Source organism: Camellia sinensis, chromosome 7 (genome assembly GCF_055761805.1).
Source record: "Camellia sinensis isolate YWXY chromosome 7, ASM5576180v1, whole genome shotgun sequence".
NCBI lineage: Eukaryota > Viridiplantae > Streptophyta > Magnoliopsida > Ericales > Theaceae > Camellia > Camellia sinensis.
In genome coordinates this window covers 141,087,765-141,115,255 of record NC_138967.1, presented here as the reverse complement: position 1 = coordinate 141,115,255, position 27,491 = coordinate 141,087,765, and the positions used below count along the sequence as shown (strand labels likewise).

The 27,491-nt window shown below is 36.8% G+C and overlaps 1 protein-coding gene across 1 annotated transcript; it reads left to right on the top strand.

Moving 5' to 3' along the window:
* The first annotated feature begins 326 nt into the window (after nucleotides 1-326).
* On the top strand, nucleotides 327-20,455 carry LOC114308393 (fimbrin-4). Its single transcript, XM_028253977.2, has 14 exons — nucleotides 327-449; nucleotides 567-737; nucleotides 1,685-1,929; nucleotides 2,315-2,486; nucleotides 2,587-2,625; nucleotides 2,726-2,794; nucleotides 2,909-3,025; nucleotides 6,057-6,268; nucleotides 15,123-15,278; nucleotides 15,395-15,594; nucleotides 17,298-17,461; nucleotides 17,551-17,647; nucleotides 17,985-18,076; nucleotides 19,932-20,455. Exons 1-14 carry the CDS (start codon nucleotides 363-365, stop codon nucleotides 20,145-20,147), a joined length of 2,037 nt encoding a protein of 678 aa, XP_028109778.2. The 5' UTR covers nucleotides 327-362; the 3' UTR covers nucleotides 20,148-20,455.
* The last annotated feature ends 7,036 nt before the right edge of the window (nucleotides 20,456-27,491 follow it).

The following is a 27,491-nucleotide window of genomic DNA, read 5'->3' as shown; positions in this document are numbered from 1 at the left end:
AGAGGAGGAGAAAGAAAAATTTATTAGTTTCGAATCTGAGATTACCCACACTTGTGTAGGTTCGTCACATTTCACTAAATGTAATAAAAATTCTGATTTTTTTTTTTCTTTTTTTCGTATGTTTCTCTACATTTTCCTCAGCAATCAAATATTCTGTGATTCTTTTTTGTGAACAGCATGCATGCATGCTAAATAATGTAATATGGATCTAGAGTTTGTATTAAATACATTGGTATTCAAATCTCTTCATACATCAAACTGTTTTATTTAGTTTATCTTATTTTATTTTATTTTATTTTTTGTTTGCTTTCTGGACAATTAGTTTGTTCTTCTCATTTGGGACTGGCACAAACACAAGCAAAATGTCTGGTTTTGAGGGTGTTGTTGTTTCTGATCCATGGCTTCAAAGCCAATTCACTCAAGTTGAGCTTCGCGGCCTCAAATCCCATGTATGTAATTTTATTAATTTTTTTGGGTTTTGCTTTCTTTCTTGAATTCATTTATCAACAACATTGTATGGACAAATATTTGGCTTAGTGGCAATTTCTGTTTGTTTTTGGTTATAGTTTCTTTCAGCAAGGAACCAATCTGGTAAAGTCACGTTGGGAGATTTGCCTCCAGTGATGATGAAATTAAGGGGTTTGAGTGAAATCTTTAACGAGACGCAGGTAAGGACTATCTTGGGGGAGTCTTCTTCTGACATGAGCCAAGAAATTGATTTTGAATCCTTCCTTCGGGTAAGTTCCCAAAGATGTAACTGGCATTGCTTCTTTTTCTTTTTTCTGTTATTTGTTGTTCCAAATATTTTTCGTACTTGGTGGAGACTTTTTAGCTTTTGAATAGTTGAAATAAGATAATTAAATAGAGGCTGAACAATTATGCCAGTTCATAAGCAGACATGGTTAAATTTGATGGTTCTCTCATTTACTATGTTACATGGACTCGGGTACGGGTGTCGGGTGCGGGTATGTATCTAGAGGTCGGACTCATCAAATCATAAATTTAAGGATAAGCGGACTCGGCAAAAAAATGTCATATTTTTATATTTTTAATCTAATATGTGAGATAAAATGGTATTATATGTAACTTATAGTGTCAAAATGACATTTATAGCAATTATATAATAATATATACATATAATAATAGTGTTATATACAATTATATAAGAAGTATCCGTTGAAAAGTATCCGACACATATCCCATACCCTTGTCCGAGTGCCGGGTGTCCGACACGGGTATTTGATTTAATTTGAAGAGTCCATGTAACATAGGTATAAATGAGTACCTTTTTGGTCGATGAAATATATGTAATTGGGAAACCAAAAAGCAATAAGATTTTGCAGATGAGCGGGCCTCTAGTAACTTGCATTGTTTATTTATCATCATCTCTTATGTATTATTAATGTTATTCACGTTTATACTTCATAAACTAGTGGCAGCTGCAAAGGCAATGCGTTTACAATTGTACATCTAAATGAATTGGAAAACTGATTAGCAGCAGTTACTGGATATGGAGTTTTAGCCCTTACCAATTTTAGGGGTATTTTGGGAAGACAAAAATGCATAACCAAAAGCTTCGGAGTTGTGTGTTTCATATAATAGAATAGATAAATAGAATTGATGAAATATAGCTTTCTAAGTAGCCAAAAGAAATAAAACCTAAGTTGGATTTTGTGATGGGCAGGCATGCCTGAATTTACAAGCAAGAGGAACAGCAAAAGCTGGTGGACCGAAATTGAAAAGTTCAACTTCATTTCTCAAGGCTACCACAACAACCCTCCGCCACACCATTAGTGAATCCGAGAAGGCCTCTTTTGTTGCCCACATTAACAGCTTCCTCAGAGAAGATCCATTCTTGAAGGAATATCTTCCTCTAGACCCATCTAACAATGCTTTATTTGATCTTGCAAAGGATGGAGTTCTTCTCTGGTACATATAAAGATCCACTTGACACTTCAATTGAACTAAGAAGTACATATACAAACACGTAACACAATACAGACACATAGACATGCAAATTTTCAGAAAATTCCAGACATGACACGGCGCGGACACATGCAAAACATATAATTTTATATTTATTATGTCATATATTTTTTTAAATCACATATTTATTTTATGTTAAATACTTATTTTTATCAAATTATCAACCTTGGGTATGCTATTCCGGTAAAAATAAATAAATTAATTAAATACTGTCCATAGCATGGTGAACTCTCTCCAACGTGTCAGACACCGATATGTGACCTCTGGAGAGGTGTCTATGCTTACATGAATGTTTGTAGTTTGTTAATATATTACTTCTGTCATGCAGTAAGCTCATCAATGTTGCTGTCCCTGGTACAATAGATGAGCGAGCTATCAACACCAAACGGGTCCTTAATCCATGGGAGAGGAATGAGAATCACACTCTTTGCCTCAATTCTGCGAAGGCTATAGGCTGCACTGTGGTTAATATTGGCACACAGGACTTAATTGAAGCAAGAGTAGGTTAAGCTAATGCTAACTATTTCATTGAAATGTTGTTTATATTTTCCACTGCTGATACAGAAGTCGCTGAAGTCTCTTTCTTTTGCTCTGGTTTAGCCACATCTGGTAGTGGGGTTGATTTCTCAAATAATCAAGGTATCTTTACTTTGTCCAATGGATATTTTCTCGAGATACGTAGATTTTGATCACCATAGCTCTCAATCGTGTTTGTATTTATGTTTGGCTGCAAGATCAGATTCAACTGTTAGCTGATCTCAATTTAAAGAAAACTCCTCAACTGGTGGAATTGGTGGATGACAGCAAGGTCACAGGATGTTAATTGTTTTTACCTCCATTGATATTGTAGTGAAGAAATAGAGTATTATGTTTTACACTTTGATATTTTATATTTGAATTAAATAAGTGACGAAATTTGCAGGATGTTGAGGAACTCATGAGTTTACCTCCCGAGAAGGTTTTACTCAAATGGATGAATTTCCAACTGAAGAAAGCAGGCTACAAGAAACAGGTTACAAATTTTTCATCTGATCTGAAGGTAAGAAAAAATTCACCGGTTTCTTAATGATGAAGCACTCTTGGTTTAAATCTAGTGGCAACAATAATTTAAGTTTGCTTGATTTGGTGATCAGCAGCACACATAATTATATTGAAATGATTTGTATCTACCTTTAGATGATATTACCTGGAACATTGTGGTCCTACTTATAGCATTCGGGCAAAGTTAGGGAGGTGCCTCCTTCGCTTGTAAATTATGGGTGGGGAGGAAGGGGGGAAACAAACAAAGAAAGCGAAAACACAGTCAACATTTTTAGTTTGGCCGCTCTCTTATGGCTTCTTCGTTCTTTACTACTCCATGCATAGTGAATTTTTGCACAATTCAATGGTTCTGTCAATGTAATCTTTGCATTCTTGGGCTAAGATTTCTTTATAATTTAAAATTTATATTCCCTTTTCCAGTTTTATATTTTATGCATAAAACCTTCCCTTTTACAATATTAGCCCATTGATACCCTCAGATTTTATTGTTGACATTCTCTATTTTTTTTTTCTTCCCCGAACACCCCCCCCCCCCCCCCTCCCTTCTTTTGTACATCAGAGGTCACAGCTAAGGGAGAGGGAAAAACCTTGAACCCTTGGTCTTCTAGTGAGATGCAAGGGTGTTAGCCAATGGGGCTAGCAACAGTTGGTTTTTATTGTTGACATTCTACTTTTATCATTTCTTAATTAAGATACACGAATTTTAAATAAGTGATTGACAATCTGACACTTAAAATAAAAAGTTGAATGGATCCTAGGTTCTGAAGTAATTTATATTGACAAGTTAACAACTACATGTTAATTAGTTATTGTTCCTTGAGGGTTAAATAGAATTTCAATTCAAATAATCATGCAAGCTTTGCAACATCACATGGAAGACACATTGGACTGCAATTGAAAACAGCGAAGGATGAATTTCACCTAATAAACCACAGTGATAAATTTCATTGTGATTGTAAATGTTAATCAACATAAAACAAAGTAATGTAGTCATCTTTTTAACATATATTAAGAATATTGAATCATCTATATTATGAATAGATGTGATTAGCGCTAATTTAGATCCTTTCCACATTTTTGTATCTTGGTGGCCACTCCACCGTTGCCTATATAGTAGATCCTCTCCATTGTACAAAGCAACATATCGAAATTATCTCTCTTATTTTCTTGTTTTCTACATTGTTTCGGAGCCGTCAATACTTGTGGCCTAAATTCTCAATTAAGCTTCCACTCTGTAGAAGGACGCCCCTTTGCTGCCTTCGCTCGTTGGACCCTCAAATCATGACTCCTACTTTAGCCAAGCACTCTCTTTTTTTATGATTCACCAATAGCCTGCCAATTTTTACAATCTTAAACATCACTATCACCCACATCTTATCACGGCCACTCCAAATCCGTCTGTTTCTTCTGCCTTTCTCACACTGCCTCACTCTAGTGCATTTTTTAGATGCCCTTTCCTGTGGTAGAAGACCAGTTTAGTCCTCTTTGTCCATCCTTGTGTCCAGCTAGTGAAAGAAGTCATATTCAAACCTCCCTGTCCTGTCCACTCCAGTCTTGAACCGGAGGAAGAAGTCCAATTTGGTGGCCTCTTTGTCCATCCTTGTCTTTTGTAAGAAGTCATGTTCAACCTCTTTAGTCCAGTCCTCCCACGATGGAAGAAGTCAACTCCAGACCTCTTTGTTCACTTGCATGTCTGATGCCAAGACAGTAAACTAGCTCTTAGTGGTCTTCCATCACCATGACCACCACACTTGCCTTTATCGCAGTAAATCATCTCAACCTCCGCAGGTTTGCTATTCGGATATCGCCCAAGGCTCTTTTTAGATCTCTAGCAGCCATGCGGTCCACACCATCGTAGATTTTCTTCCAAACTCAAGTTGGTCTCAATTGTCTCAACCTACTTGAGTTTGAGGGGGGATGTTAATGTATATTAGGAATATTGAATCATCTACATTATGAATTGATGTGATTAGCCCTAATTTATGTAATTAGCTCTAATTTAGATCCTTTCCATATTTCTGTATCTTGGTGGTGGCCACTCCACACTTGCCTATATAATAGATCATCTCCATTGTACAAAGCAACATATCAAATATATCTTTCTCTTATTTTCTTATTTTCTACACATTTGATAGTAAAGAATTTTATGTCTCATTATACTTTAGTAACTTAGGAAGTGAAGTGTCTTTTATTACATTACCCAATTTATGCCAGGTTCAGGAGGACATCTTTGAGATACTAACATGCTAAAGACATGCAAGTAGTCGGATGTAGCATTCCGTTAATATCAGTAAGAGTGCTGATATATATAATCACATTTCTCACCTCATTTTCTCACTCCAAGACACAAAGCAATGGGGCCCACATCAATAAATGCACATGGGACCCATTGACTTGTGTCTAGGAGTGAGAAAATGAGGTAAGAAATAGGATTATATGTAGCATTTTCCAATTGTATTTCATCTCCATAAAATATGTAACTCAAAGGCAATTTCTAGGCTTGCACTCCACCAGCCCACCCAATGAAAGAAAGAAAGAAAGAAGACTAGAGATTCTTTTCACATAATATTTACCTATTAAGTGTGACCTTCTGAGCATTTCGCGAAACAATCACTCTTGATCCTGCAATTTGCAACAATAAAACTATTGTCTCATTAACATTTACTTCTAGGTCGAAAGTTTTAATCTACAAGCAGAAATTCAGAGGCAGTTTTCTCTTCACTACTCTGGTAAAAGGACTTTTATATAGCAAAAATAAGTTCTTCAAGTCAAGCCACAAGTTACTTTAATGGAGAGGAAATAACCAAAACTGGATTTTTGTGTTGTATTCTTTATTAGCTTTGTGATTCATGATTTGTTCTTAAGGAGAAACTTCCATAGGTGATTATGCATCATATCAATGATTGACAAGCCAAAACATACCTTAGGGATATTTACCTTCTAAATTTAAATATTTGTATTTGCAATTAGTTGTGTCCTTTCTTTTGTATTTTTCTCTAAAATAATGTTATAGACTTGTGCACTTGCAGGATGGTGAAGCCTATGCTCATTTGCTCAATGTGCTTGCACCAGAACATGGTAGTGCCACCACGCTGGATGCTATGGATCCTAATCGAAGAGCAAATATGATTATTGAGCATGCAGAGAAAATGGATTGCAAAAACTATGTCACTCCAAAGGACATTGTTGAGGGATCACCAAATCTAAATCTTGCATTTGTTGCTCAAATATTCCAGCATAGGTAAGCATTGACATTTTATTTGTTGGTCTGAACCTAAAAAACACGGACGCTTCTATGGAGGATGTCTTAATTAAAAAATCAAATTCATAAGATTAGACATTTTATCGACACTTTGCAAACACTTCGACGACACTTCTTGACCCTCTGAACACGGCCTATGTGATGAATACCTTCATGATAAGAATGTCCTACATTCTTCTATGCACTCTAAACATGTTTTGAAACATTAATAAGATGAATATATCATACGTATTGCAATATTTTATAATTGTCATTTTAGAATATAATTTTTACGTGAATGATATCTTAATGTTTATTTTATGAAATATATGTAGCCTTTTTATGTAACTAGTGGGTGCGTGTGTAAATTAATATCATAATATGTATGTTGTCTAAATAGTAAGAATGTTCTTAATAATATCTAAGGTCTTAGGTTCAAATCTTGCTCACGCCTTTGAATAATATTTTTTTATTTTAGGAAAGGAAAATTTGCCACGTGGCAGAAGGAGAAGCCACCACACTATTAGATGCCAAGTCATGTGCTCACATATATAATTGTACAGATTAGTGTTATGTTACATATTTTCATTATCTTTAAATAAATTATTCATATATATATCACATATAATAAATTTAGAAAAATATAATATTTTAACGTGTCTCAAGCATGTTATGTCCTGTGGTTTTTGAAGGTTAGTGTGTCCATGTTGTGTCACATTTTCATGTCTGTGCTACTTAGCACATAACTTGTGGGGCAAATGCATGATACTTGAGACCCACCACATGCCATCTTGGAAGTATCTTTGTCAACTTAGATGGTTAAATTCATTCAGTTTAGACAATATTTTGGGCACTGAAAAGAAAAATTATAATTGGCTCTAAAGTTTGTGCATGCATACCTGTTAACACATCCAGTTATATTGAGTTGGCTAAAAGAGTATTAAAGATAATCTGTGCACCAATTGGAAATATGATAACATACCAAGCAAAGAACAAAATTTAATTTATTTTTCATCAAAACGTTTTCATTTCCTAGGAAAGCAAAACTAAACATAAGTGGAATATTAAAGTTCCAATGTTTGATGTAACAAAAACGAAACATTAGTGGAATTCCAAAATTCTAATGTTTCCATCAAAACATACTGAAACAATGAGTTGTTTCGACACCTATTAAAAATATTTAACATTACTAATTTTCATTTGCCCTTTTTTTCTCAAAAGAAAATATTTGAAAACAAATAAAAATATTAATCTTAAAACAATCATGGGCGTTTTTTTTTTTCAAATAAAAATATTAATCTTACTAGAGAATCTGATAAACTAGAAAGTAGAAGAGGAGAGATATAAAGGGGAAGGAAAACAATCATGATTAAGTCGTTTATTCTCTTTGTTTGTTATTGAAAAGTACTTTTTTTTTTCATCCCTACTAGGCTACTACTACTAGAATGTTTCATATATTTTTAAAGTTTTTTTCCTTACAATTGGCAAACCTATTCTCCTACTAAGCCTTCAAACCTTTTGTTTATGAGTAGACCACACAATGTTCAATTATTTAATTACTAAGAATGTATTAGCATTTTATTTAGGTTTTGGTTTAAGTTTTTGTTTCGAAACATTTGTCAAATGTTTTATTTTCTTTCTAATGTCCCTTATGTTTTCGAAATGTTTCTAAAACATATATGTTTCCAAGCTAACTGAAATTTTTTGACATTTGATCCTTGATCAGCCTTGTTTGGGATGAGGTTTTTTTGACTAAAATAGACAAAAAGTCAAAACACCCAATCACATCACTCTCTCTACTTTTTTGCACATCTTTTTGTAAAAAGCCAACATGCTAACTAAAATAGTCAATTCCCAAACAAGCTAAGTGATGCAGGACGAATAGAGACAGCACCGTAAGGGCTGTTCTGGGGCTGTGAAGGTGCTGAAATTTAGGGAAAAAAAGAAAAAGAAAAAGAAGAGGATAGATTTAGGAATCACTCTTAGAATTCCTTAGGCATGACACCAAGGGTTTGATTGCATCGCACAACCAATAAAGAAGCATTACATGGTTCAAAACTCTCAACTTTTTATAAAATATCAACTCTATCAAATTATAAGCATTACATATAGGACTAGAAAACTTCATAAACAAACTAGAACTAAAATAGGAAACCACCAAAATATCTTTGACTTCCAAAACTAATTCAAGACTAAATAAGAAACAAAAACAAAGACTAATTAAATAACTTGACTCACAAGACGACCCATGGGCGACCCCTACAGCCCATGTAGGCAAACATAAAATTATCAAAATACCCCCTGCCTAATACTCCTAGAAACATAAAAATAATCATAAAATAAAACTATAATAATATTATAACCATGATTATGTATGGTTCCTATCAATTTCTTTGTAAAATCATTTCAATTTTCAAATATCGCCGCTTCTTTGAATTTGCTCTTCCTTGAGCTTCTTATATTCCACATCATTCTCCCTTGGTTAGAAAAAAAACTCAACCGTGATTTTAGAAGTGTTGAAGTATAAGCATCCACAAGCTTTGGAATTGCTTCCACGGCTTCATGTTAAAATCTTTAAGTTGTCGCCGTCTTTTCTTTGTTGCAGATAGGAACAAAAATATTGAGAAATTAATCTAGTCCTTCATGATACTAAATCTGTCAGGAATGACAAAATCAATCAAAAGAAGTGAAACATCCTTGAATTGATCCAAATCTTGGGCTGCAAAATTTATTTTGTGAAATCTGTTCTCATTTGGCTCTGCAAGGCACTGTTTGTAATCAATTTGAATACTTTCACCCACATCATTAATTGCGGATTCCAAACTTTCATCCTCCTTTTCAACCAATGTTCATCATGTAGTTCAACATTACCATCCCTTTGGAAAATATTAGAATCTGTCGTAGAGAATTGAGGCAACAAATTGTTGGCCTATAAAGCCATATTAGGATCGGTGTCAACAACTGGATCATGTAATTCTTCAATCCCTACAGCTTGTGTGACATTCGAGTCTTCTATTTAGACCTCATCCTCTTCTTGAATAACAACTAGGTCTTCTTGGGGTGCTTTTGAGTCATCAATAAGATTATTTTTTCCCCTTATAATCTGACCGTTTACGACCTTCTGTTGGGCTGCTCGTCTTTCCAAAGAATTAAGCCGAACTTGAAAACTATCTAACTGCTCCACAATTTTAAAAAGAATTTGATCTCTTTGGTTTTAAGAAAATATTCCCTTTTCAAGAGTTCTAGGATGCGTAAATATGTTTTTGAACTTCCACAAAACAATAGGATCTTTCGCTTTGATACCAAACTGATGTAGGACGAATAGGGACAGCGCCGCAAGGGCTGTTCTAGGGCTGTAAAGGTGCTGAAATGTAAGGGGGGGGGGGGAAAGAGAGAAGAAGATAGATCTAGGAATCATTCATAGAATTCCTTAGGCATCACACCAACGGTTTGATTGCATCACACAACCCATAAAGAAGCTTCAAAGCTCTCAACTTTTTATAAAATATCAACTCCCTAGAATTATAAGCATTACATGATTTTATATAGAATTAGGAGACTTTCTAAACTAACTATAACCAAAAAAGAAAACTATTATAATATCTTTGACTTCTAAAACTAATTTAAGACTAAATAAGAAACATAAATAGAACCTAATTAAATAACTTGACCCACAAGACGACCCATGGGCAACCCTTACAACCCATGACAACAGTAATGAAAATTATCAAAATAACCTTGACCTAAAAATCCTACAAATCAAAAAAATAATCATAAAATAATACTTTAATAATACTAGAAACCTATGAAGCACGGATACTTCAAATAGGAAGACGTATCCGTATCGTATCCGTATCGGATACCGATATTCCTTGGATACTTACGGATACGTATCAGATACTTATTAAAAGTATCGGATACTTCTTAATTAATTTTTCATTAATTTTGAAGTATCGGATACTTAGTTTTGAAGTATCGGATACTCCGACTCACATATTATCGGATACTTCTTAATTAATTTTGAAGTATCAAATCCTCCAAGCCACGTATTACTCCTTTTACGAAATTAGAATTGTATTATTTCTTGCATAACATCATGATAAAATATAATTGCGAGAATAAATAGAATATTTTTACAATACTTTGCTTAGTTTTTTTTTTATAAAAATAACATAGTAAGCTCAAATAATAGAAGTCATCAAATTGGCATATCTTTATTATATCATGCGTGTCCCCTACAACTACATAGAAGTAAAGATTAATAAGATAATATAACTGTTAAAATGTACCAAAACCTACCACTACACCTACTCCACCCACTCCACCTACTACTCCACCTACTACATACCTACCTCCTTTAATCTTCTATATATAGGACTCATTGTAAACACAACAAATATCAATCAATAATACATCAATTTTAACATGGTATCAGAGCAAGGTTAAGACCTTAGTATTTCTCGCTTCACCGGCGGGCGGCAACCTCGCCTTGGCCGCCCGCCGGACCTCAACCTATTCCGCTGTCATCTCTATCACACCCATCACTAAATATACCTTATATTTTCCAGCCATAGCAGCCAATCGATGAACTTCAGGTCCATGCACATCAATGTGTCGATGGAGTTTTGTTTATCTGATCTTTTGGTGTTTCTCTTTCCTTGTAAAAATCAGGTAGTGGCCGGGCTTTGAAGCAGAAGCTTTGCCGCAATTTTCTAAGTTCTGTTCCTGCTTTCTCCTTTAATCTTGTCTGCAGCTACACTTTTTGTGTGTCCTTAGCATTGAATTTTTCTTCAAGCTTCTGTTTTCTCCTCGCTGCTCTTTCCTCCGTCCTCAAGCTGAAAGGAGTGGATAAAGTTGGTGACTGCAATTTGTTTCTGCACGAAGATCTTGTTGTTCTTCTTGGAGACGGTTCGGAGGACAGTGGCTGTGTACCAGGACCCTCTGAAACCCTCGTCTTCGAAGCTCAGCGAAGAGGTCGATGCTTTCCACAACGACGGTTGGTGGGAGGGTATTGTCACTGCCATTCTCCAAGATTCTAGATACTCTGTTTTCTTCAGAAGTTCCAGGGAGCAGATTGATTTTCCTGATTCCGATCTGCGCTTACACCGTGAGTGGGTCCACGGGATTTGGGTTCCCCCATTGGAACAACAACCTCCTCCTCCTCAAGAACAAGAATAAGCCCCGTCTTCTTAGTTTCATTTCAGGTTGTTGTGGACCAAAAATCATGGCTAACTATGGAATTTCGGGGCATTTTTATTGGATTTTCATGGAGAACCATTTCTGATGATCCTTGTCATTGCATCTTCCATTGCTGTGTGGTTTATCTAGATCTGGACATGCTTTTCTTGAGCTGAATTCACTGCACAAACCCATCTCTCTCTTCTCTCTCTCGACAACACCAACCCCATTTTACTTTTCTTCTCTTATTTCTTTATTTTTTCTTTTACTTCCTTTACCACCACTCACCCATGTGACCCACTCTCCAACCATATATCTTTTGCAGGTGCACTACCCCCAACCTACATTCTCTTTCTCTGAAATCCCATCATCGTTTTTTTTTTTTTATTTTATTTTATTTTAACCCCATCATCCTATTTTATCATCATCATTATGTCTCCACTGCCCAACTTTCTTTATTTTATATCTATATATATATATATATATTATTATAATATATTTCTCCATCAATATTTCATTATTATACAACTCGTTAGTGAGCATCACCCTTTTTTCATTATCTTATTATTATTTTTTATATTCCACCAAAAAAAAAAAAAAAAAAAATCACACCGATGTTTTTCATATGACCCATCCACAAATATTTTTATCTATTTTCTTTATCCATTGTTTTATTTTCTTTTATTTTTATTCTTAAACAAAATAACAACACCACCAACATTCCACAAACTTGTCATTTCTTCATGCCGGGGATCAACCCCGATCACAATTTTACACCCAAAAAAAAAAAAAAAAAAAAAAACAATCAAACAATCAAACAAAACCAAAACAACCACATCCACAGGCGGGATTTTTTTTCTTCTCTACTCTGCCGCCGGTCTCTTCTTCTTGCCTCCGTCTTGGGCGGCCCTTGCCGGTGTTGCCTTCGTGTTTCCCACTCCACTGGGCATGATCACTACTCCCTGCTCCTCCACTGCAGCATATGGCGGCCCTCCAAATCGAAACATCACGGTGGCCTTCCGCTTCAGCTCCTTGTTTTCCGCCTTTAGCACACTTATCTCTGCTCGCGCATCCTTATACATGCGTTGGAGCAGAGCCAGTTGGGCGTTTAACTGCTGCACCTCATTTGTCCTACTCTGCAGCCGGTTCGACAAATTTGTAACCGCAGTCATGGTTTCCACACATGACTTCAATGTATACTGATTAGCCTCTACATCCGACTGCACTGCCATTCTTTGCTCCACAGACCGCATAGGAAAGTTCAACGGAGCAAACTCCGGGGCGCTTGGTTGAGGTTCCAGTGCCACCGCACCAGTTATCTCTCTTGTTGACTCGTTGAGGTCGGGAAAGAGAGTGAGCAGACCGCGGGAAGACGAAGCCATTTTTCTGGGCAACAGAGTGTTACAGAATATCTTTCTCAGCAAAACGAAGAATTTTTCAGAGGTTTCTCTCAGTTTTTCTGTCTCAGCTTCTGCCTCAGCCTCAGCCTCAGCCTCAGCCTCCGTCTTGGTTAAATAGCCGAGGCAGCCACGCGTATCGCGCGCCACTTGACGCCAGACGACAAACGGGCGCGCCAGCCAAGGCACTCACGTGCCTCGCCATCATATCTGGCACGTCTTTTTATGGATTGGGCACGCCTTTTGATGGCACGCCTTTTGAAAAATTGGGCACACCTTTTGAGGGTGCAACTTTTTAAGGGTCCGACAAGACTCTGTAAACTGTTCCGACATTGATTCCGGTTAGCTCCTTCATGGGTCCGACAAGACTCTGTAAACTGTCCCGACATTGATTCCGGTTAGCTCCTTTATGGGTCCGACAAGACTCTGTAAACTGTTCCGACATTGATTCCGGTTAGTTTCTGCAAGGGTCCAGCAAGACTCCGTAAACTGTCACAACAACTGTCACAACACTTTTTGAGGGTGCGACTTTTTAGGGGTCCGACAAGACTCTGTAAACTGTCCCGACATTGATTCCGGTTAGCTCCTTCATGGGTCCGACAAGACTCTGTAAACTGTCACAACAACTGTCACAATATTGTCTGCTACAACGGTCCGACATGACCCCATAAACTGTCTTCTACATCGGTCTGCCATAACCATACAGTCTTCTACAACGGTCTGACACGACCATACAGTGTCTCCTATCCTTTTTTATTTTATGTATTCGACTATTTTCTTGTTTTGTTAGTCTCTCCAAACTCAAGTTGGTTAGTTCCTATCCCCCTTGAGTTTGCGGGGGGCTGTTAAAATGTACCAAAACCTACCACTACACCTACTCCACCCACTCCACCTACTACTCCACCTACTACATACCTACCTCCTTTAATCTTCTATATATAGGACTCATTGTAAACACAACAAATATCAATCAATAATACATCAATTTTAACAATAACAATAGTAAAATTAAATATCAATAAATAAATAAGAAAATAAACTTGCATAGAATATTTTTGACTAGTGCAAAAGGAAAAAACATAGGGTCAAGTTATAGATTGTTTTGATATTATAATATCAACATATTAGACTTGATATTGTAATGAAATATTTGCAAGACCTATTGAAAATTTAAAAACTAAACTAGCTATTAGCTTAAATTAATACCTAATTCTTAAAGATTAGTATTTTGCATTATAAAGTTACTGTGATTTCTCATCATTCTTGAGCTTATGTGTAACTCATTGCTAATAATTTATTTATTTTTTATTTTTTATTTTTTACAAACGTATCCTAGCCGTACCCGTACCCGTATCCTACTTTTTTAGGTTTTGTTGTATCGCCGTATCCGTATCGTATCGTATCCGTATCTCGTATCTGTATCCGTGCTTTCTAGCTAGAAACATAATTATATAAAATTCCTATCAGTTTCTCTATGAAATCATGCCAATGTCTAAATATCATTGTTTCTTTGAATTTAGCCTTCCTTGAGCTTCTTATACTCTGCATCATGCCAATATTTATAATATTGTTATAGTTTTATTTTATGATTATTTTTATGTTTCTATCGATTTCTCTTTAAAATCATTTAAATTTCCAAATATAGCTGCTTCTTTGAATTTACTCTTCCTTGAGCTTCTTATATTCCACATCACTAAGGTTCACATAATTCACTATGTTTCCTATTTCTTTATTCCTGAAACTGCGCACAAAATTATGGTGAACTTTTCCAGTCACTTTCCTTTTGTGTAACCTCTACCACTTGTTCTTGTGGAACACAAGGCATTTCAACAACATTAAACATTTAGTGTCTGTTTAGATGAATGTGAATTTCAAATCAAGGGATTTGAGGTTAACTAGATAGAAAACAATGAAAAAAGATAACTTGAGATAGAAGATATACATTTTAGTAAGATCCTTTGTAGCTAGAAAGCAAACTCTTAGCATGATTCCACACAACTACTATTATATGATTATTTCAAATCCATCGTGATAAAGCTATTTAACTCAATCTTGATAAAGCTATTTAACTCAATCTTGATAAGTAAACTATCATATCTAAATTTGAGTTATTGTACTTGAATGATTATGGGCAAATCTCTTGATTTGAAATTCAAATCCATCCAAACGGACCCTTAATTTTGTGCTTTATGTTAATTTATGATTGTGCATATTTTGGCTTTTTCTATGACTATCAGTGTGGATTTCTTTGTAATTAATTTGTGGATTTTTTGAGGCAGGAATGGCTTATCCACAGACAGCCAAAAGATTTCTTTTGCTGAGATGATGACAGATGATGTTCAAACTTCTAGGGAAGAGAGATGCTTTCGATTATGGATTAACAGTCTTGGAATTGATTCATGTGTCAATAATCTGTTTGAGGATGTCAGAGCAGGGTGAGATTGTGATTTCCTTGCCTCATTTTTGAGTGCCTGCTAATTTTGCTTGATGTTTATCTCTGTTACATGCAGATGGGTTATATTTTTTTTTTTTTTTTGATAAATACATGCAGATGGATTATATTGGAAATTCTTGACAAAGTTTCTCCAGGATCAGTGAACTGGAAGCATGCAACCAAACCTCCCATCAAGATGCCTTTCAAAAAAGTTGAGAATTGCAACCAAGTCATAAAGATTGGAAAGGAATTAAACTTCTCTCTTGTGAACGTAGCTGGAAATGATTTTGTACAAGGAAACAAGAAGCTCATACTGGGTTGGTGACACTTCATCTCCTACCTCCCTTGCCTAAAAAAAAGTAGAAAAAATGTAATTACTGTATCTGGCTCCTTTCTTTTCTTTTTTTCACTTGAATGAGGCTCTCTGTTGGCCATTGGTTCACTGGTTGAAATTCATCCCAATAACCTTGAGGTTATGGGTTCGAATATGAGGGCAGTCACTTTGTACATTGATGAAATCGGTAAATGGATGGTCCACAATCCAGTGAGATGGTGATGGAGTGGGGCTTCTTGGTAATGGGCTGGTCTTCTTCCTAGGCAAAGGCTTGCAAAATAAATAAATAAATAAACCCTTTGGAGTGCACCAGTGGGTGTCCTCCTCAAGGTCCTCCTACGATCAAGTTGGTGGTGAGCTCGAAGAAGACTGTAATGGAGATTTAGGGTTTATGAATGGATTACTTACCTTCCACAATACTGTTGAGTGCATATATAGACCAACCTCTCAGGTAGTGTTTGGTTCACTAGAATGAAGTGGAATGGAATGATTATTCCATCAAAATGTCTATTCCCATGTTTGGTAGACTAAAAAAATAATGAAAAATGCATTACAAACGGAATTGTATTGTAAGAGAATAATCATTCCATTGGGGTCCCTAAGGAATGATCATTCCATTTCATTCTTATTCCAATGAACCAAATAAAGCATGAGTGATTTGCTTCACATGGGGGGAATCATTCCATTACTCCTCTCGCCAATAGGAGTATGCCACGTGGACCACTATCATTCGAGGAGGTTGAGTCTATGAGACATCTTTCTGGTGGCTACTGGCAGTTATAGGTGGAGGGGACCACCCTAGATCGTCCCATACATATAAATAAGGCACATGTTTATATGCTGGTTGGGCAGGAGATTCTGCTGACCAGCTTAGTGGAGTTGAGAGGTTGGCCTGACCTCTATCGCGGGTCATTGAGCTGGGCTACCCTGGATCTCTTGAGCCTGCTAGGTTATCAGCTCATGTCCCACTGGGCTGCATTGATGGTTGGGCCCCAATTATTGGTCTATACACCATACATTACAGTCAGAAGTTAGGCTTCTACAGAGTCCATCCATCCCTTGCAGACCCCCATTAATGGGGCCTAACTGGGTGTAGTTTCTAAGTGAGCCCATTGTCCAACATGTTAATTTTGCCTAATTTACTCTTCCATCTATGGGAATCGCTTTTGCTTTGCTACTTTTGACTTGCAAAGGAATTTGTTATTGTACTTTTGGATCATGTGGTTTCAGCTGTGAGAGACATTTGATATGAAGCTTGTCTAATTGGGTGCAGTCCATTCAAGCAATAATTAATTTGACACGCATTTCTTGGATCTATTTTTCTTTTATTAAACAATTTTTATTTTTAAAATCCATCCACCAACTGTCGTGATCATGCTTTTCCTTATGTATCTTGTGTATGTTCTTTAACATCTATGAAGTTTCACAGATTCAAATTTTATCTCGCTGGTTAATTTTCAAAAGAAAAATGCTTGGGAGCACTAATTAGTGCTCCCACTAATTAGGTGGCAGTGGGTCCCGTCATTAATGATGTGATGTTTTAGTCTTGGAGTTGTATTTTTTTTTTTTTTAAAACTTTTTTAATGCATTAGTGCTATTAGTGGTGATATTTTTAGTGGGATGAATCATTGTTGTTTTCAAAAATGGAAAAAGGAAAACATATATTGACTACCTTTTCCACCTCAGCTTTTCTATGGCAGTTGATGAGGTTTACGATGCTCCAACTCCTGAAAAACTTAAAGTCTCGCTCCCGCTCCTGGGGAAAGGAGGTAACCGATAATGACATTCTAAATTGGGCAAACAACAAAGTGAAGAGCTCAGGCAGAGCATCTCAAATGGAGAGCTTTAAGGTAACTGATGACGCTTTGTGTCCCTTTTTACAAAAGGTTTTTTTAAGCCATGACTGATCATTTCCGTACTTCATGGCAACTTTTGATAGGATAAAAACCTTTCAAATGGGATTTTCTTCCTAGAACTTCTTAGTGCTGTGGAGCCGAGAGTTGTAAACTGGGGTGTTGTTACTAAGGGTGAAACTGGTATGATATTCTTGAAACTTTTGGTTTCTGATGTGGAGTTATTCTTGAAATTGGGCTTCACATATGATATGGTTGATATATTTCATTTTATTTTCTCTCTCGTTTTCTTTTGCTGGAAATTCACATTGGAGACTGAGGTTCTTTAGCACTTGCCTAAGAAAACCTGAAATGCACCAATTTGTTTCATTTATGCTTACAAGTAGAACAATTTTCGAGTCTTTGTAGAAATTATGTGGGAAAGTGAAACGATACATGCAGCCGTTGTGATCTAAGTTCCCTAACAGTTCCGGTGCTGGAATGAGCTAGCTGATCTTAGTTTTTCTTATTGTAATTGCAGATGAGGATATGAAGTTGAATGCAACATATATCATTAGTGTTGCTCGAAAGCTTGGGTGCTCCATTTTCTTATTGCCTGAGGATATAATGGAGGTAAAGATTATGACCTCGGCGAACTTACTTATTTAAATTTGTAATCACATCAAGTTTATAATTTCATCTACTTGGTTGGGATTACATTGAAGGTTGCGTAAATTTTGCCCTCGCCAGACCCCGCTTCAGCAAGGGGCTCATACACTAGGTCAATTTATTTATTGGGATTAAATTAAATGATGTCATTGTCAAATACAAATATCTGTTACTGGACAAAATGTTAATTAACCTAACCCTTTGAACTGGTTCACTTTACCTTTGACTGTCATTTACAGCTTACAAGTGATAGAAATTGGCCTAATCTTTTCCTTCCGAGTTATTGGACCTTGCTGATAGATCTTCTCATGACTTGTTAGTAGCTAAACTGGAATATACGCTTTTTATTTTTTGACATTGATCAGGAAGTTCAAGAAAACTGTACCACCTTGACCTAAGAAGCGTGGATACTTCTATGGAGGGAATTTGTTGTGTCTAACACCTATGTCCGATACCGAGACTATTTGGACACTTTGAAAAACGTGCCTAACAGTTCTCAACATGTCATAATAAAACAATTAAATTTATAATATTAGACACTTTATTGACACGTCACGGACACTTTGACAATGTCCTATGTGATGAATCGCTTTATAATAATAATGTTCTGCATTATTCAAAATACAACTTATGCACTCTAAATATATTTTGAAACATGTATAAGATGGGTATATTGTATATATTGCAGTCTTAAATTCTTTAGAATATAATTGTTATGTAAATAATATCTTGATGTTTAAGTTATAAAATACAAGGCGAATTACACTCACGGTCCCTATAGTTTGGGACTTGTGTTACTTTGGTCCTTCACTTTTCAATTGTGACACATTTGATCCTGAATTTTGAATCTTGTTCCAAATAAGGACATTTGAAGATATCATTGCTTAATTTCAAGGGTAAAATTGTCAATTTGATAAAATATAAACTAATCTGACAAAAATAAATGTCAAAAAAATATTTTTGAATTTTAAAAAATTATTTCTACCCACTAAAAATAAAATTATGTAAAATTGATAAATCTTTTAGACATTTTTTTTATTTTATCAAATTAATTTTTATTATGTGTTTGGATGATGATCATGTAATGGGTGGTTGATTTTATTTTCATTAAGTTAGTTTCTATTTTTTCAAAAGTCAAATATGACAACTTTGATATCGTTATTAAACCAATCCATTAAATTAAAAAATCCAAAATTAAAAAAAATTTATATATTAAATATATCGATTACACATTAAGATCTTAACAACCATCCATTACATGATCATCATCTAAACACATAATAAAAATTAATTTGATAAAAATAAATAAATAAATGTCCAAAAAATTTATCAATTTTACATAATTTTATCTTTGGTGAGTAGAAATAATTTTTTTAAATTTAAAAATATTTATTTGACATTTATTTTTGTCATATTAGTTTATATTTTATCAAATTGATGATTTTGCCCTTGAAATTAAGCAATGGTATCTTCAATTGTCCTTATTTGGAACAAGATTCAAAATGTAAGGTCAAATGTGTCACAATTAAAAAGTTATGAACCCAAGTGACATAAGCCCCAAACTGTAGGGACTATTAGTGTAATTTGCCATAAAATATATAACTTTCTAATATAATAGTGTCATGTTACATATTTTTCATTATCTTTGAATAAATTACTAATGCGTGTCCCACACATGTCGTTCTTGCATTTTTTGAAAATCAACGTGTCAGTATGTCCATGTTGTGTGGCTTGCCCTTGTCTATGCTTCTTATAGGTTTTGACTTTGATTGATGCACAACTTCAAATGTTCTAATGGGCTAATGCTATTTTATGGCAGGTAAACCAGAAGATGATCCTCATTCTAACAGCAAGCATCATGTACTGGGCACTGCACAAGGTCGGCGAGTCTGAATCCAATTTCTTAGCCGATATATCCCCAGCACCTTCTACCGATGATCTTTCCAAATTATCTACCGAAGATGCTGTCTCTGATACTGTTGTAAATGAGGAAACCTCAACAGAGGTTGAAAAAGACAACCATCCCAAGTCCTGATACAGAGAATGACCAAGAACAGATATGCTTATCTTTTTCTTTTTCTTTTTCTTTTTTTTCTTCCAAGAGGTCAAGAAAATATTGGTTGCAGTTGGTTTATATGTCAATTGCTAACTTTTTTATGCAAGAGGACATGGTCATTGTTGATGATCGGATTCACCATAGAGAAAAGTGTTTTTTTTTTTTTTTTTTTTTTTGTAAATTTCCATGGTGTAATTAGGGTTTACTGTTATTAGGCACATTCTTTTTATCAATTACTACATTGATTCTGATAAATAATGAAATGGTGGAGACATGCTTTTGCTTTACTTTAAGAGCATTCTCAATGTGCAAATTCTTGTCTTAACTCTTAGCCATGTATTTATAGGTAGGGACTATGGCAGAGCCATTTTAGCTCCTATGCAATGCTATACAATGTACTTATTTGGTAGTGTTTTTGTTTTAGGCCTCGTTTGGGAATCCTCCCTTTTAGCTAAAAAGTCAAAAAGTTACTAAATTTACCAAAAAGTCAAAGATTCTCTTTTCTCTCTAATTTTTATACATTTTTTCGTAAAAAGTCAAAAAGTCATCCCAAACATACTAATTTTTTTTAGCTCGTATTTTAGTCAAATAGCCAAAAAGTTACTAAATTAGTCTGTTCCCAAACGAGGCCTTAGTGCTACTATTAGCACCTGCCTGCCTAATTCTTTAGACCCCTTAATTTCTAATTTTTCATTTATTACACTTATACACTGAAGTAAAATTATATTAAAATATATCATTTAATGGAACACCTAACTACCAAATAAGAATTAACACTATACAACATTGTACCTTCACCTCTAGCTGTACGTATTCCACTTTTCTAAATCCTAAACATGTTACTCTTCATAACCAACCAACATAAACCCTAAACTTGTTACTCGTCATAACCATCTTAAACTCTAAATGTATCATCTTCATCACCATGATAAACCCTCCTGAACTAGAAACCTAAAGCTCTTTTCAAGCCCAATGTATTACTCTTCATCAGTTATTTCACTTTGTAGAGCAATGGAGGACGATGACAACAATTTTGATAAGGCTGGCGTTCCATTGATAATTTTTTCAATCTTGCATTAACATTCTTCGTTGTTTTCAATCATTGTTGTTTTGTTCGAGTTGTTTGGTACAGGTTTGCTGACTGTTACCTTAGGGAATTTCCAACATCAAGATACAATAGTGTCATATCCCCTTTTACGCCAAAATAAACCCAAAAACAAAAATGTAATAAGAAGAAGAGAGGCATTGTTGTTGATAAGATGGGTAGTCGATATTTACCTTAGAGGAATTTCCAACGAGTTTTTGTTAGAAATGGTTTTAGAAAATATAATTTTTCCTTAACTTTGGTCTATTTTTTAGGTGGGACCCATACGCCGAAGTTGGCGAGTCTAAGTAGTAACGCGTTCTATGCCGCGTTGTGATTCACGTGGTATATTTGGTTGCTCAAAACCATTATCGAGTGAATGGGAAATTGAAGCCAAAGAGAGCTCAATGGAAATGGTGTTTTTGGTGAAATTTCCTAAAGGTTTAGTTTAAGGTTTGTCCTACATTGATTTGATAGGCAAACTTTATGTGGGTTTATAAGGCTTGAGTTTGGAACTTGGGGTAGGCCCCAAAGGGCACCCAAGTTTTGTAGAGAATGAGGTTATGGGCTAGACTCATTAGACCGAAAATAAACACATGCGCCGCCACCGTCCGTTCGGTCAGGCGGGCTAGGCTCAAACGTCGGTGCGTAGTGTGAGGTTGGGCTTGTTCACCCCAATACTTATCTTTTTGGGCCAAAAACATTTCAATTTATTTTATTTATTTAGAAATAAAATCTGTCTATTTTTTATTTCAAATTCTGGTTGGAAATAAAATTCAAATTTTGGTTTGCAGCTCTTCAGAAATTCTGTACAGTTTCGTATCTATCCAAACAGATCCGAATCTGTTCAAATTCAAGCCTGTAGACACCCCATTTTTGACCGACCCTAAGACTCAAACGTCATCGTTTGTGCACGCGGTAATTGCGCATGTTTGTGCTTGTTTCGAGCGTCCGAAGGTCTCGGCTGAGCGCCTTGTCTTTAAGCCTCTAAACCCTCTGTGTTTTGGCCTTGTTTTTAGGCCAAACCTTGGTGCCTCTTGGCTGAAGGAGAGTGGGGCCTTGCCAACCACTTTTGGCAGTTGCCAGTCACTTTTTCTCCTTGCCAACTAGTTAGAGTGGTCAGCCAGCTAGTTGAAGTGGCCGGCTGACCACTTAACTGGCTGGCAGCCAATTTTTCTTCTTTTTAGATATTTTCAGATCTTTTGAGCCAATTGTGGCTCACTGAACTCATTCTCCATACATGTGTATGGAGGGATTGAGCAAGCCTTTTGGCTTGCATTGCGTATATAAGGGAGTTTCCTCCCCCTTGTTTGGGGTTCAGATTTTTCAAAGCAAAAATCTCCCTCTCTCTCTAGAATTCTCCCTTTCTCTCTCTATATTGTGCTATATTGAGCCTTAAAGTGTTGTTTCCTCACACTTTTGCACACAAACACTTATTCAAACACCGTCACTTTGGAGCTGAGGTCCCTTGGAGCTTATTCTGAGGTCTTAGACTTGGTTTTGACTCAGAATTGTTGCTGAAGTTGTTGTCTTGTTGTTGTTCTTTAAGAGTAAAGCACTTGTCCCTTTTAAGCTTTGTTTTGGTTAAGAGCTTTGTCACCTTTGCATGCTACTTTAAGGTTGGTTTAAGCCTCTTAATAACTCTGTTTTTAAGGCTTTAAAGTATTGGTTTGAGCCTTGTGTGGTTAGGGGGGTGGTTCCCCTCTTTTGCTCTTTGGCTTGTTAAGCCTCTTGAGCCACCTCTCTAAGCTTTTGAATCACCCATTGCTTGGCCTTTTAACCACTGAAACTCAGAGGAATTTCAGTGGTAAAAAGTTGTTCTTGTGGTCCAAAATAGGAGAGGGTGATCCCCTTTCCTTGTATGCTTATTTGCTAGTATTGGTGGCCTAATACATGAGCATGTGTTTCTATTTTTTTGTGGCTTTGTTCAAGCATGTTTTTGTGACTTTTTGGACCTGCCATAACTCTGTTTTTGGTTGGTTTGGTCATTGGTTTCTTTCATCTTATACTTGTAGTGCAATCCTACTTGTTGGCCTAACATGCTTCATGCTTCATGCCTCATGCCTCATGCCTCTCATTCTAGCATGCGTATGCTCCACTCCAGCATGTTTTTGTTGCTATTTTGACCTGCCTTAGGTCTATTTTGAATGGTTAAGGTCATTTGAGCATTGCTTAGTATGGTTGTGGTGTAAAGGGCATTGACTAGCTTTAAGTTTTGGGGCCTTTAACATGTTGTGCATGCGATGTTTGCATGTTTTGGCATCATTTTATACATGATTTCAGAGCATATAGTGTAGTCACACTCTCACATATTCCACTCCTTTATGGCTTTGAGAGTTGTGCCTTTATGCCTTGTTTATGGGCCAATACATGAGTATGCATTTCTTGCTATTTGAGCTTCAATTTCAGCATGTTGTAGCCTCTGTCCAGAGCTGGTTTGGTTATTTGTGCTTAATATTGCATGCTTCTAGAGTGATGCTCTTCACTAGTCTTGATGCTTATGGCTCCGAGTATGTCTTGCATGCATCATTTTCATGCTTTGATGTCATTTAGCATCGTATTTCAGTGCTGAAATGTATGCCAATGCATGTCATCTTTCATTTGTTGCATCACTTTGAAAGAGGTCTTAAGCCCTTTGTTTGTTTGAGCACGAAATTGAGGCGTTCATGCCTAATGGTTTTAGCCTTCTCTTGAGGGTTTCTACTAACCAATGGCATGATGTTTCTTTCATGCTCAAGAAGCTTGTGGCTTGGACCCTCTTTCCAATTAGAGGACTTCTCATTTTTGGACTTAACCGGTTAAAGGACTTATCGGTAATCTAAAATGAATAAACAAAATGAATCAAAGTAAAAACATGCCAAGATAACATGTTTGAGTTGCATTGCATGTGTTTAGATAGTTCAAACACGAGAAACGAGGGGCGTTTCATACTCAAAGTGATGAAACGTGCCTCATTTCTTGGTCATTGTCCCCCTTGATTGTGCATGATAGGGTGGAGGCCTCTTGAGTCTTGTGTGTTATTTGTGCATTCATTGACTTGTACAAACTTGGCTTCTCGGCCATCGTGCATTATCATTCTCGGTTGGTGGCCCGAGAGTCGAGTACCACACTCCTTTGAACTTGAGAAATGATAAGAAGTGTGGTTGTACACACATACCCTGCAATTACCTTGCTTTGCCCCTTTTGTACTCTGTTTGCAGCAAAATTAGAGTGTGCAGAAGCAAGTGGCCTACAGCCTCTTTAAGTGGCCGACAGTTCTCAGGCTCAGAGGTGGTCAGAAGATTGTTCTGGTTCTGGAGCAGAAACAGCCTGGAGATTGGTTCGGTGTTCAAGAATCAAGGCGAATGCAAACAGAGGCAACCGGCGGCAAAGTAACAGACTTTCGGGAGAAATGAGAGAAACCAGAGCAACCAAGCATACATGCATCCCTCGCTTCTTGAGATCGTTCATTTAAATTGCCTAGCTTTTTTGTAATTAATTAGTTAAGTGTTTAATTAATTAATTCGGTTTGTAACTAATTAGCTTAGATTAGCTAATTATTCAATTGTGTTGTAATTAATTAGTTAGAATAGTTAGTTAATTAGTTGGTTTGTAATAGTTAGCTTAATTAGCGTAACTAGTTAGCCCTCTTTCATTCGGACCCTCCGTCGAAAGGGCAAATGTTGTAATAAGTGTGCGTGTGTGTGTGAATGTCTTCCAACCCCATTTCTTTCTCCTTTTTATTTATCCACTTTCGATGGTTAGATTAGGGATCATTTTCAATTAGCATACCTTATGTTTGCATGCGTGCATCATTCATTTGTTTTGCATGCATCGGGCTCGACGCATCATTCAAACTACATCGTATTTCAATACCTATTTGAATACGTGTTCAAAGCATGTTATCAAATCGAATCATATGTCATGATTAGATAGTCGAGCCTACTTAGTTGCATTTTTGCATGTGTTGCATTAGGCATTGTTAACATAGCTAGGATCATGCATTGATTTCTAACTAGTTTTCTGTTTTGGCTCGGAGTATACTTTAAGTGTTTATGCTTTAACATATTGCATGAGTGTGAATGTTGCCATGTTAGCATGCTTGCCGTGAGGCTATTTGCTTAAGTGATTAATTGCATGAAAGCCAGTGGATGGAGGCTTTATTACTTGAATTGGAACAATTCATCAAGTGTGAGTTTTAAGCCCACTTGAAGTGGCAAACCATCATGTTTTAAGCCCACTTGAGGGTGGCAAATCTGTGCTTTAGCCTATTTGAGGGTAGCAATTTCAAACCATTTTCGAAAAACAAACATGAAATATTTTGTTCCAACTCTTGTAATTGAGTCTATACTTGTATGCTGTGCGTATCACATAGTAATATTAGCTAATAATTAACAAGAACACATGAGATTTATAAAAACAATATATCATGCTTAGTAGAGGTCGATCCTTTGATCGGGCGAGCAGGGGTGCTCATTTCAGGACCTTCCCCTCTCGTACCCAAGTTCCCAAGTCGAGGCAACTTTGGTGGTGACGGACACGTGGCCTTTGGCATGATTCAGGGTTTCCTAAATTTCCCAAAATAAAATATTTAGGTGGCGACTCTGAAATCTAGCAAAGCAGTCCATGTTTGGTGCTTTTTGATTCAAAATTGATTTTTCAAAACCAATTGCCGGAGTTGGACTCTTTGGTGATTTATCAATCTTACATTGCACTTTGTGAGATTAGATTCAGAACCGTGACAGGAGTATGAATTGTAGTAACTAGAACCCAATTCGCGCCCTCTCCGAAAGGGGAGCGCGCAGAGAAAGTTCGGGCGGTCTAAAGTTTCTGGCGACTCTGCTGGGGATTTAGAGAACTTGACTCGAACATCATGATATGTTGTTTTGTTTACACTTATGTGTTTCTTTGCATTGCATTTGCATTGGTGCACTCAAGTCACAGTGTTTGTCATCTGTTATTCCTGAACGGTTTATCGGAGGCTTGTTTGGAAAAGCGTGCCATAAGGCTGACCGATTACGGGTTCTGCCACGGTGGGACCACAAACCTTGGTTTTGCCGAGACACCCTATTTGACCATTCGACCTAGTACATATCAGAAGCTTTAGAGACTGTTCCAAACTAGGACAAGTTGCTTACCCGAATATAGGTTGTTTGAAACCGCATGCGTGTATAGTGAAACCCTAGCTCCTGACAAGATAGTACAGGGAAACCCTACCCCTCCATAGGGGTGTTTTGGCTCTCACTTACTTGCTATGTGCTTTTAGAGTGTGTCTCTACAGGAATGCATGTATCAGTTTGAAAGTCTGGGTATTAGTCTGAGGACATCAGTATTTGGGGGTATCAGATTTGAGGCAGTGATTTGGGGGCAGAGATCAGTGTTGAGTGCAGTTTTTTCAGCTTACAATGTCAACTGTGTGTTGTCTTATTTAAGCCAAAATGCTGTCCGTTTTTCTGATTGTTGTTTCCTTATTTTTTGCTTTATTTATCTTTTTGCAAGGTAATATTGCATCATTGCTTCCAAGGAGGCAGTTTCCCTCAAAGCACTCTAGGTTAGAGGTAGAAGGCTTCACCGATCTGAGGATCTAGTTGACAGACAAACAGTGTTCTTTTCATTACCCCCGGTTACAAGACGGAGGGCAGTTAGGCAGAGAGTATCAATACAGCAGTCAGTTCAGAGGTCTTTGTCTACCCCACCTGTGCACAGTAGGGATCAGATTTCTGTTTCTACCGCAGAGAGAGATACACATGTTCAGTCAGATCAGCACCTTATGGCCGGTATGGATGACATGATGCGTTAGCTCCAAGAGACCATGCAGGCCATGCAGCGGAATGTTGCCCGCCAGGCAGAGATTGTAGCCCAACAGGCAGAACTGATTGCCAGGCTCCAACAACAGCAGCAACCACAACAAGCCGGAGCATCTGCTTCGCATCCACCCCCACCCCCACCCCCACCCCCACCCTCACCTAGGGTTCTAACACTTGGGGAAACAACAAACGTCCAGGAAAATACAGACGTTCCAACAGGGCCGGTCCCACCCCCAATCCTACCTCAGCTGTCTAAAGCACTGGCTAATCCAGTGGACACACCGTTTGAATTTGAGGTGGATCCAACAGCATTAAAAGTGAGTAAGCTTGAAAAGCTGTTCAAGCGGGCCCAGGGAGTCAACTCGATCCCGGACATAGAGGATGGATACACCGATTCGGCGGTTACATTGCCCGATAGGTTCAAGATGTCTCACATAGATCATTTTGATGGCT

Excerpts from the sequence above, each read along its gene's own strand:
- LOC114308393 (XM_028253977.2), top strand. The coding sequence starts at position 363 with ATGTCTGGTTTTGAGGGTGTTGTTGTTTCTGATCCATGGCTTCAAAGC. Across the intron at positions 2,795-2,908 it reads AATTGGTGGATGACAGCAAG|GATGTTGAGGAACTCATGAG; the intron begins GTCACAGGATGT and ends CGAAATTTGCAG. Across the intron at positions 3,026-6,056 it reads ATTTTTCATCTGATCTGAAG|GATGGTGAAGCCTATGCTCA; the intron begins GTAAGAAAAAAT and ends GTGCACTTGCAG.